Below are 12,174 nucleotides of genomic sequence, written 5' to 3'. Positions count from 1 at the left end.
AATTATAGGTGGGAAGTTGTATTGTCTGGCTCTTTTAATGACAAAATTGCATATAACAAGAAATTTATTTTAGTAATATTCCACCAATCAGTCATCCTTAATTCAATTCTGGGTATAATTAAATGATCAATCATCCAAATGTACCTATAAAGTCTTGTATTTGAGGATAAATTTTAAACGCTTGGATGTCTTGTATTACAGGATGTAGAGAGTACTCCCCAATGCAAGGAGTAGAACTGAATCTTGCCTTGCAGCCGCTTCCACAACATTACGATCTCTAATCAAGCTTGCTGAAGTAAGAATTTTCGGATACTCATCATCATAGTCAATAAAAACTCCAGTGCATGCAAAAAACCTTGTTTCTCCTGGACACCACGATTCTGATCATCAGCAAATGATGACCAAACACAAATATGAAATAGTAAATAGCACATTACTGCAAAATGTATTTTAGTGACACAAATGTTTCTCCTTGTATTGTCTGGCTCTTTTAATGACAAAATTGCATATAACAAGAAATTTATTTTAGTAATATTCCACCAATCAGTCATCCTTAATTCAATTCTGGGTATAATTAAATGATCAATCATCCAAATGTACCTATAAAGTCTTGTATTTGAGGATAAATTTTAAACGCTTGGATGTCTTGTATTACAGGATGTAGAGAGTACTCCCCAATGCAAGGAGTAGAACTGAATCTTGCCTTGCAGCCGCTTCCACTGCGCACCTGCGAGAGGAGAACCCAAGGCTGATTCCGCTTGCCCATGTTGGGGATGCTAGCTAAGCGATTGAATCGTGAACCGGGAGAGGGTGAGAGGCAGCGCGGAGCAGGTGTTTGGGGCGGCTACAGGTCCAACAGGTTAATGATAATTCGGAGGAAGAATGCAAGGGTGAAGACTGTGCGACGGTATTTTAGGGAAACGATAAAAATAATTGACCTGTAGGATTTTGGACGAGTAGTATTTTAACAAAAGTGACGGAAGCTACGACGACGAATAACATGTGACAGAGTGAGTACGCATGAACCCATCCAACATCTCAACAAAGCAGATAAGAGATAACATCTGAAACGATGATCAACAAAACAACTTTCCTTCCAAACCCCACAGAATAGAGGTGTTGGGCTGCAACAGCAGGCGCACAGCAGAATTTGTTTACTCCAGCGCAAGTTAACAGTTGGGATAAAATTTGATTTGTTGGAAACATCCCTACACACGGTCACAGCAGACCTCATTTGATTAGACAGGAAGAGGTAGAAAATGCCAACGTATTCCAATTGTGTGCCTGATTTCTAAATTGAGTGACACTCGGATTGACTCCGAGATATAAAATAAAGATGCATGTAAACAGGTCCAGATGGAGAGATTAGTATTAGCTCAAGCTTAAAAACCACACATTAAATGTAGGTACATCAAAAACAGATAATAAACCATTTATATCTTACATAGCATACAAGCTCAAACTAATACAAGTACTTAAGACATGCCAACTCGAACAAGCTCCAGTGAAGTAGAGCAAAGACTACTTGAGCACGCATTTAGATCCCAAGATGTATCTTACTGGGCAGCCACCAGCTACGACTTCTTGTTTGTCATTCATATCATCCTCCACATCACTTGGATCACACCAATATGGATCAGGTACTGGCCACCTGTTATTCAGTAATTTACAACCAAACGTACTATGATCAGCAACTTTATAATGCAACTTCAATAGCAATGAGATGTATCAGCTTACTCATTTATTGGTTTCTCATCTCCACGGACAGTGTCCCCGAAACTAAACTCCGTAGTTCTGTGAAATACACAGAAAAATAGATTTAATAAAACAATTATGCTTGATAGAACATCCTTCAACTAGTTTATTCAAATGTTAATCAAAGCTTACAGCTAAGTGCAAAATAAACTGAATACTTGTTCAAACAGGCACAATAACCAAAATAAAAAAAGAAATCTAGACATACTTAAAAAAACAAATATATACATACTTTTTTGTCTTCAAAAATTCCAGGATTCTGCAGAGATCTTTACGATACATGTACGGGGTTCCTATTTTCTGACAATTGCCGCACATTCGATGAAAGTTCATGCCAATAAAATTACCATCAACATCAACAAGGGGCCCTCCAATCCCCACCTAACCAGGTTACAAAGGGGATGTCAGTTGTAATGCAAAGAATCTCAGTACATGATGTGATAGGTTAGTTAAACTTATATTTACTTCCCAACATGTTTAAAGTGGGAAAAATAAGATCAACACTACCTTACTGATTTTACATGTGGAGTACCAAAGAACTTTGCAATCAAGCCTGCTTGACCCGAGAGTTAGTTTCCCACTTGCAGCCATTAACGTGCCTGATTGGAAGATCCGCCCAACAGCTACTACCGTAGATTTATATAACATAGAATCATGATGATTCACAGGACACTTCTCAAGATTCATAGGACAAAGAGCATGGTGATTATCAACATTGACTACAGCAACATTGTAATGTAAACTATAATGTTTCAATGTCCCTAATACTCTGCACTTTTTGCTTGGGAGCCACACATCAATCTGCAAACAATACAATGAAACTTAGGTTGTATCTAGAAACAAGGATCACAATATAGTCAGGAGCACTAACCCTCAGGTCCTCAACGATCTTATTTGGAACATTACGATCTCTAATCAAGCTTGCTGAAGTAAGAATTTTCGGATACTCATCATCATAGTCAATAAAAACTCCAGTGCATGCAAAAAACCTTGTTTCTCCTGGACACCACGATTCTGATCATCAGCAAATGATGACCAAACACAAATATGAAATAGTAAATAGCACATTACTGCAAAATCACCTTTGAAAGAAGCAAGTGCCACAACATTTCGAGATATCTCAGAAGAAACTCTTTTCTTGAATTCACCCCAAACACCTTTAGGATATAAATCACCAAAAGGATCTTCACAAGTATTAACCAAAATCATGCCACCTGAAAAATGATGCATAGTATAATACTAGTGGTACAACAGGGCTGTACAAAGGCTCAATGCAGGATAACTAAGAAAATGTACAAGCCACTCACGATTGACCATAGTCCTTGATGGAATAGGATAACCCAAAGAATTCAGATCCTGAAATTTTTCCTTGTCAACAACGTCATATGCTGGTACAACATGGTCAAGTGATTAGAGGTAGCACATACTAATTCTAAGTAAAATTTGCAACAATCAAATATACCCATAAGCACCTCATCTCATCTCAAGGAATCAATGATGGTCATGGTGTGCTCTATGCACAATCTAGATCTTCTGTAAATGGATTTATGTAGACATGTGAATGCAATATTTAATAGCACCCTATTGCCCTATATGCAATTATGTATGTGTATACGTACGAGCCAATTGATGATAAAAATTTTAAGGCAGAGTAATGTTACTTTTCAAAATTAGAATCTGTGGAATATCAATTGAGATACATCACAACGCAAGGGCACCATGCTAGCACGGTAAAAATGTTGACTGATTAGCGTACGCTAACAGAAAATCACAACTTAATAAAGAAAAGGTTAAACTAGTTAATGGTTATCATGGAAGTACATAAGCTACTTTGCACTACTAATGGTGATGGATTGCACAATAAAGACATTTGATTGGTCGTGCTCACCTTTAGGATGGAAGTAAAGTTCCCCCCTGCAGAAGAACATCAACATGAGCACTAGCACCAACACTAAGTATCAACCAAGCACAATACAATGCCACCATGGTGGCAGAGTTGTAGGAAAGGAAAAGATAATAGAGATGAGGTACGATGGACACTTCAAAAACTTTTAGTGTATAGTCTGAACAAAAAAACTCACATATTTTGAATAAGACATAAGCTTCAATAATGACATAGGATGACAGGAATATAGCTACTCTAAAAAAAATGCAAACTGTGACAAATACCAATAGCACAACTGGTCCATTGGCAGTTATCTTTAGGTAGAGGTACCAAAGAATTTTGTTGTTATTAGGGATCAACATTAGGAACTGCAACAAATGCACAAAGAAACTACAAAAAGGAATAAAGCTAACAAAACAGCTTACCTTTTAGTCTCATACCAACCGTTCATGCCAACATAGCGAAATACCCCCCTTGATGTTGACCGTTCGAGAAATATTCTCCTTGGCAATAAATAGTAGTGGTTCATGCCAACAAAATTTCCATCTATATCAAAAAATGCCGCCCCTGACCAATTCTAGAAAAAGAAAGTAACATGGGTTTCACTGGAACAAAATAAAATGATCTGAAATAAGAGTTACTCCCCACTTTATCCCCAATTACTTGTAAATGCTTAGAAATGTATAATATCTTTAAAGTATGTTCCAGTGCAAATCTAACCAATACAGAACCCATTCAACTTTATTGTACAGTTTAAAAGAACTTAGAAGCCAAACTATAGTCAATGGTGTTAAATAGAAGTAAACCAAGAGTAACACCATTTTCTATAGAATATGAGATGGATGTAGCATTTCTAACCAAAGATTAACCCATATGAATGCAACTGTACCTCAGGGAAACGAGAGAATATAAGAAATTCTCTATCTTTAGATCGACGTGAAATTTCCCCACTTGTTGCTATGAATCTGTCAAAGACATGCCCTACAGCTATTAGCTGCTTACAGGGCACAATTTCCATCCCAGGATTAAGATGTATGCAATAAACATCAAGGGGGGACAAGACTTTGACAACAGCAAGCTGACAATCAGAATCATATTCGTCCAGATAGCCTGTGGCAACATTTCCTTCATAGTGCACTTTGATCTATAACATAAAGCATAGGAAATATTAAGGAATGACCATAGTTATCTTAAGTACACAATCAAAAATTAATGATTAGCAGCACCAACCTCTTCTTTATACTTGCCAGTCTGAAGAGCACTAACCAACATTCCAGTTGTCACAAACTTTGTGACATTGTTTTGGCATTCTATGGCAATACCAGAGCATAGAAACGGAAATCTGCGTGCTACAGAAGATCTTAATTTACATCATTCATAACTAACAATGTTTAAACATATATTTCGAAAAGTAAGGATACAGCAGCATAATCACCAGGATAATTACTGTTCAAAACAAGTGAGACAACACTTCTACGAAGATATGATGCAACGTCTTCACGCAGCTCACTCCAAATATCTTGATTGTCCCCAAGTAAGTCAGTCAAAGAAACACGGTACAACAGAGATGTGAGTGATCAAATAGAGCTGCAAAAAAAAATGTAGTGAAAAAGGAAGAGCCAGCAGACCTGAGATCGATGACTCTCCATCACTGCGAGTTCTTTTTTTCTTTTTTGAGAAAACACCTCTCTTCCCCTTACCTGCTGACATCTTTCCAGCACTGATAAAGAACTAAAGGTCAACTCAAGGTTACAACAAGCAAAGCATCGATGCAAATCCATGGCTGAACAGATAATGAAAGGGCCACTTTAAAATTATAGCCAATGCTGCTGGTTCTCTATCCAACAAATGTTTACTGTAAGCCTCAAAATCAACTTCAATAAATCAAACAAAAGGCATTAATTCACTGGTTGTTAGTTTCTCACTTCTCAAATAATATCGACCAGTAGAAAAATGCAGTTCACAACCATGTTCAACCCAACACTGAGAAGTATAAGCAAAGTGATAACTAGGCCGCCTACCAGGTAAGTGAAATCGATGGGAAGCTACTCAGTAAGATGCGATATAGGTACCAACCAGCCCTAATAAGCTAATCAACCTTGAAAAGCCAAATACAAGGTCAATGAAGCCATCATACTCGAACTAAGAAGGCCTCATTTTTTTAACAGATTCAAACAGCAAGAGAAGCAATCTGATGAACTGACCATTCAAGAAATAAGTCCTAAGCTAATGTCGATTTTCCAAATTTGGCGTTGGCGGCGTCCTGAAGAAATAATAAACCCACAATCCAACCACAGCACGCAGATCAACGACTATAAAAGGCGAAATATTTCAAAGAGTTCAAGAGAAACCTGAAAAATTTTCAGTTCCGAACGAAAAGACGAGTTAAGATATGAGCTTGTCATATTTTCCTATAAAGAATGGTATGTTGATTCAGCAAACATGTTCAGCCAGGCCAATCAGAGCTAAGGTACGAGCTAATTAAATTATCAATAATCAACATAATATTTGTGCTCAAGAACAACAGCCTAAAACTGCAAACAGAGAGCTAGTTATACTAGGATATGTTGATATGGTATTACTGCAAAGTTAGCTTGCAATTCTTGTGAATCATGGCAGGAAAAATGTAAACAAACAGATTTGGCATATTTAACCTTTGAAATTAAAAGCAATAAAAGTTACAGGATTAGATATACTAGTACACGATTATATTGGAAGCACTTTGAGACCAGTAGAGAAATTATGTATGTTGAGCCATGAGAAAAGTGCATAATGCTGTACAATGGATCCAAGTAAATTATGCTTTGTAACGGAAATGCAAGTAAACAGATCCAATTGCTGCCTCAGTTGACCTGAGACTATTGCAAGTGTAGTGCCCAGATCCTAGTGGTTGCCAAAACCAACTCAATGCTACTAGTGGTGTGGTCAGGTAAGGTTCTAAAGTAATTTATACTAATCCTGTGAGGTTGTGAAGATTAAATTAATGCAATAGATACTGATCTAACAACTCGATTTTACATCTAGCTGTTCAAGTCTCTGAATAGAGCATGTACAGACACATGCCCAAGCTCTATTGTGATCTCTGAAAGAAATTCAAATTTAGCTGTACATATTTGCTAAATTGGAAATCAGATCTCTTAAGCAAAGTTTTGTGCTGAGCAAAACTGAAACCCTAGGACCCACGAACGGTTTATAATATAAGTACATGCGTATGTTGTGTGACAGTTGAGGTTTTCCTCACTTTTATTTCTCACCTCCCAGGTTTATAATATAATTAGACAGGAGAAGAGGGTTCGAGAGAATGATGGGAGAGAGATCCATGACTCCGTACCGGCGACGATATGTGATGCAGCGGACGCCACCGCTGAAGTGCTCGCGTGGAGATATAGGCACGGCGAGCGGCGGCGCACTCCGCGCTGGAGATAGAGGCACGGCGAGCGGCGGCGCACTCCGCGCTGGAGACGAGGTTGAGCGACGGGAAAGAGGAGGGCGGTATCCTGATGCGATACCGGGCAGGGAGGGGGTAATGGATTGATAATCGGAGAACAGGTTTAGCAAAATTACCACTGCAAACATGAATTTCGCAGAATCACCCCTTAAAACGTTTGGCACCTTGTTTTGCTTGCCATTTTCTCACTCTCATTGATTTTTAATTTCTTTTTATCATTTACGAGCACAAGACATGAAAAAAGTGCCCTTTTCATGTGTAGGTACGTACCTGATTGGTTTCGGTTTGGATCGCTCCAATTGAGCGGTTCTCCATTAGAGAACGCGCGCCGCCGGCCAGGACGGCTCCCCTGATCACCACCAAGACGCTTCCCGCGATCACCGCCAGGATGGCTTGCCCGATCACAGCAAGAAGCATCCATTGGCATGTGCAATTCTATTAACTTACAAGCACTCAGCAGGAATCAACTGCATTTATCCAATCCTGAAAACTACAACTTCGATAATAATCACTTTGCTCCTGCTCCTGCATAATTCCTGCAAACTACATTCAATCCTGAAAAAGACAACCGTACAGCAGCAGGTCTTCAGCGCCTCCACGAGCACATGCAGATCTTCAATTTCCTTTGCAAAGCTAATACATCAATGTAGATACGTTACGGCCAGTGGCGGATGTAGGACCTAGGCTGGGGGCTGCAGCCCAGGTCCAGTACAATGTAGCTAAAGAGAAAATAAGAGGTCTTTTACGGTGCATAATACTACCCTATACTACTGTTCGAAAAGGACTCGTATGCAAGGATCCGACGGTTGAGATTAATAGATTAATTGTATACTACTAAAGCCTTAAGTTGCAGTATAGGTACTATGCATGAGTAGTATAGGTAGTATAGGGGTATTATTGGAAAGATGTAAAATAGTATTGTTGAAATAGATCAAATCAAATCTTTCTTAATTATAATCTTATTTCTTTTTATTCCTCCTCATTTCCAATCGGTGACTGGGCTCCTCAATTCCAATCGGTCCAGGTTGCGACTGGGGCTCCTCTAGGGTTGCAATGGGGCGGCGGCGGGCGGCGGAGACTCCGGCGGTCGGCAATGACTACGAGGCGGGCGGCGGCGACTCCGCGGCTTAGGAGATGCGTGCCGCGCTGCTGCTCCATGGTATGTACGGTTGAAATGGGATGGCGGCGGGCGGCGGCAACTCCGCGGTTTAGGAGATACGCGCCACACTGCTGCTCCACGGCGGCGCTGGCTTCAGCGCCCGGAGGTCGGGCGGCGCCGTGGCGAAGCGCGCGGCCCGGCCCGAGGAGGCCACCGGCGCGCACTGTGTGCGCCACCCGTGACACGTCCTTCGTCGGGTTCGCCGTCGGCGACCGGCTGTTCCACCACGGATTCAAATTCGTGAGGTATGTAAAATTGGCCAGGTAGATTGGGATGTTGCCAGAGAGGTTATTGTAGGAGAGATCCAATGTTTCCATGCTGGCTAACTTGCCATAAGAATTTGGAATCGAATCTTGAAACGAGTTGTGTGATAAATTGAGGTAGGTCAGCATTTGTAGTTGTCTGAATGAATCTGGAAGGTCACGAGTAGCTGGTTGGTAGAGAGATCTATCTTGTTTATTGTGTTCGAGCTTCCTATATCAGCTTTGAGAGTACCGATCAAGTGATTGTTTGAGATATCAAGTTTGATAAGGTTGTAAAGATTAAATAAACTCTGTGGTATGGTTGAAGACAACTGGTTATGGGACATCGAAATACGTTGTTATTCAGGGAAAACAAAAGTTAAACTACCCTTGACGAATATGATATTGCCAATGAGTTCCTATTAACATCTAAACTAGTGATCTCCACATAGAAATGAAAAAAACTTGATTGGTTTGGAATACTCGATCATCATAGATAATGAAGTAAACACGGGATGGTAGCTTGGATGGGGAGGTAATCCATGCTTGGCATCTGTGGTCTATGATTTGTAGACTAAAAACCCTGTCCTATGTGTTGATTTGATTCCATGCTACTATCACTGATACAAATCTTTAGGTTTTCTTTTCATTTCCTGTTTAAATTTGCACACCTTTCTTTCATCTCTACTAGAATATGGGCAAGATAAATGTATTATGTGCTCTCTAGCTAGCAAACTATGTAGCAGTGAGTTCTAATTGAAATCGAACTGATTGAAGGTAGTAAAAGCACATACAAAGATTCTAACTTGAACCTGGAAGTTTAGTCCAATGGTTGTATGATGTGTTACCGACTATTTGTCTTTTCCTGTCTTCTGTTCAGATGCTGAGCATCAATCAAAGATCTTGCTTGACGGGTCGCAAATCATGTGGGATTTAGCAATTCTAATTCTTCAGAGAATCATATGGGTTCAGGTATGTTGAACTATGCAACCTCTTGCATAGTTTCGTTATCCTTTGTTTTAAACAATTTTTTCCTTTCGCAGGCCATCAACGGAATATGTCCGACTGTGATATGGATGCAACATTTTACTGGATAGGAATGGCGGCTATAGCTACTGTTGCTGTATTGCTATCAACTATCTTGGGTATAACTGCATTATTCACAAAGACACGTGATTGGCTTCTTTCTATACCCCTCTTTAATAATATAAAGGAAAGTTGTGTGGAAATTTGTCTTGAGCATATAGAGATTTGTCCCATGTTCTAGTGTTATCATGGGCTATGGAAGAGAAGGGTTTCAGAACTTGGGATTGGGGGCTGCATTGAGGTGATGGTAGGGTGCTGGTGCGGGGGCTGTGGCCCTGGGCTGTACCTGGGAACATAACTGATAGTGTAAGCTTTACAAATTGACTAGTTGATTATTAGAAGGTCAGTGTGCCTCTTCCATTCGTAACTCGTAAGGGGTTACTAGCTTATGTCAAATACTGTTACTAGCTTATGCAGATCATATAACATAAGTACAATATATCATGCACACAAAGCTTCTGATTATGTCAAAAGTGTTCTGGGTTAAGTCTGAGGATCATGTATTGAAAGCTGTTTGATCTTTCTTGCCAATAAGTGATTTGAGTTCATGAACGTTTTCTTTTTTGCTTTGGCAGGTTAGGACTAATGGTTGCTGGTGGTGTTGTGCTGGCATCTTTTATGACCCACGCTGCAGAGCATCTTGCTATCTCAGCCTTCGACAAGGGTCGGAGACAGAACTGGGTCAAGAACTAGAAGCTCTTGTTTTTAAAGCCACGCAATGACGCAAATAGAAGTCTGTCTGGATGAAATACATCTGTGTATATTGTTCGTTCAGACTTTTGATTTGAGTGCAATAACCACCATTTGTTCTGCTGGACACTACTGGAGTCATCCTAGCCGCATACGATTGTAGTCTTAATGTCTTATACTTCGATTGTGTACAATTGCTGTCATCAGTAATACGGAAAACTGGAAGTCAAAGGCAGGATGAGTTAGACAAGGAATATACTTTCTTCTCTACCATAAACAACCGATCACACTCTTTCTTTTGCTCTCAACAGGACACATGCTCCAATCCACTGGGTAGTGGGTATTTGTTAAAACAAGCGTGACTTTGCCGCTTCTGTTGTTGAACCAACTTCCAGAAGATGAAGGAAAAAAAACACAATGCATGAGCATAGCACAAATTTATTTATTGCAGAAGTGAATTTATCCGCAAGTAAATAATTTTTTTTCGAGAACACGCAGTAGAGCTGCTTATCTTTGTATTAAGAAAAAATTAGATCATTTGATTTACAACGCGAGTCATCCAGGGCGTACGCACACTGTTCAACGACTCACTCGGCAACTATACAGAAAATGATTCAACCTAAGTGACTATCGTGCACTAGAGAACTATCTGATCGCTAGTACTCCTGCTGCCGCTGCCGCTGGCCACCCCAGACCAGCCAAGTAAATAACTGAAGATTTGGAGTTGCATAGAAGAAGAGTAGGTAAGGTGAGAGCTTTTTTTTATCGATCATGTCAATCCTGCTCCAGATCAGCGTGGATAGCAAACCATACTGCAGAGTTCACTTACACACAAAAACACACAAAAAAAAAGCAGATCCAGAAAAGGAGGATGCTTGGATACAGAGATTGCTGGATTATTGAAAAAGATTGATCAGACCATGATACAATGTACCAGAAACTAGCAAAAACTATATTATAAAGGTGGAGAAATAACAAATCGCTGACTTCTGCTGAACTGGCAGAGCAGGATTCCAGAACACCGCAAGGCATAAAAATGCAAAACTTGAACAGTGGCATTGCTTGATTCCTACTACTATTACACATTTTTTTGTATGTATATGATCCCTTCCACCACCTAATTAAACAGATACAGATTGTGATCCCAAACCTCTCAGCAAAAGCTCAGATGTTATCAGCCATTGCTTTGATCCACACAAGAACACGAAAAAAAAAACAAAAAAAAACATGGGACTTTCTTTCTTTCAGAAAGCGAGGCATCATCAAGAAGCCTCCCCCTGATCCCTGCTGACCTCCGAGCGCGATGAGCTTCCTCAGGTTCCTGAGGTGCCTCTGCAGGGTCCGGCACGCCCGCACCCTGACGCTCCGGATGGCGAGCCTGAGCTTCTTCAGCCGCACGCCGATCCTCGCCTTCACCCGCACCAGCGCCGGCGGCCGGGACCGCGCCGCCGGGCTCTTCTCCTCCAGCACCTTCTGGATCAGGTACTGCGCCCTGAGCTGCCGCGCCTCCTCCGCGTCCACCTTCGCGTACGCCGTTCGCGTCGGCGCCCTCAGCAGAAGCATCTTCGTGATCGACGCCGCGTTGCAGCGAGGAAGCAACAATGGCGACGGTGCGACGAGGAGGATGGGGAGGAGATCAGGAGAAGGGTTCTTGGTGTGAGCTTCTTGCAGCTGGCCGTCTGGAGGCGCGGCGTGCGGGCGGGGGACTGGTGGCGCGTGGGGACATGGCGGCGGGTGGACTGGCGGCACGTGGGGACGCGACCGACTGGGCGGCGTGCCGGCGTTGGAGGGGCGGCGTGCGGGCGGGGGACTGCGCGTGGACTGGCGGCGCGCGGGGAAACAGATTCGCGAAAAAATTGGCGACGCGTGGGGAGATGGCGCGGGGAGAACAGAGTCGCCAAAAAAAATT

At 41.3% G+C, this 12,174-nt stretch overlaps 1 protein-coding gene across 1 annotated transcript; it reads right to left on the bottom strand.

Moving 5' to 3' along the window:
* Positions 1–1,521: 1,521 nt before the first annotated feature.
* LOC117845892 (uncharacterized) lies at positions 1,522–5,133 on the bottom strand. Its single transcript, XM_072291800.1, has 10 exons — positions 4,871–5,133; positions 4,066–4,784; positions 3,644–3,669; positions 3,063–3,143; positions 2,838–2,969; positions 2,627–2,754; positions 2,263–2,556; positions 1,988–2,136; positions 1,738–1,794; positions 1,522–1,651 (listed from the first exon to the last, which is right to left on the bottom strand). Exons 2-10 carry the CDS (start codon positions 4,167–4,169, stop codon positions 1,522–1,524), a joined length of 1,101 nt encoding a protein of 366 aa, XP_072147901.1. The 5' UTR covers positions 4,170–4,784; positions 4,871–5,133.
* Between the last annotated feature and the right edge of the window lie 7,041 nt (positions 5,134–12,174).

This window comes from Setaria viridis, chromosome 2 (genome assembly GCF_005286985.2).
Source record: "Setaria viridis chromosome 2, Setaria_viridis_v4.0, whole genome shotgun sequence".
Lineage (NCBI taxonomy): Eukaryota > Viridiplantae > Streptophyta > Magnoliopsida > Poales > Poaceae > Setaria > Setaria viridis.
Note: the sequence above shows the minus strand (reverse complement) of the source record. Positions and strands in the feature narration are given on the sequence as shown.

What these genes read in the sequence shown, in the direction of transcription:
- LOC117845892 (XM_072291800.1), bottom strand. Translation starts at nt 4,169, where the DNA reads ATGAACCACTACTATTTATTGCCAAGGAGAATATTTCTCGAACGGTCA. An exon ending in GGCACTTGCTTCTTTCAAAG is followed by an intron (nt 2,755 to 2,837) that starts GTGATTTTGCAG and finishes CGTGGTGTCCAG; the next exon opens with GAGAAACAAGGTTTTTTGCA. An exon ending in GAATTTTTGAAGACAAAAAA is followed by an intron (nt 1,795 to 1,987) that starts GTATGTATATAT and finishes TGTATTTCACAG; the next exon opens with AACTACGGAGTTTAGTTTCG.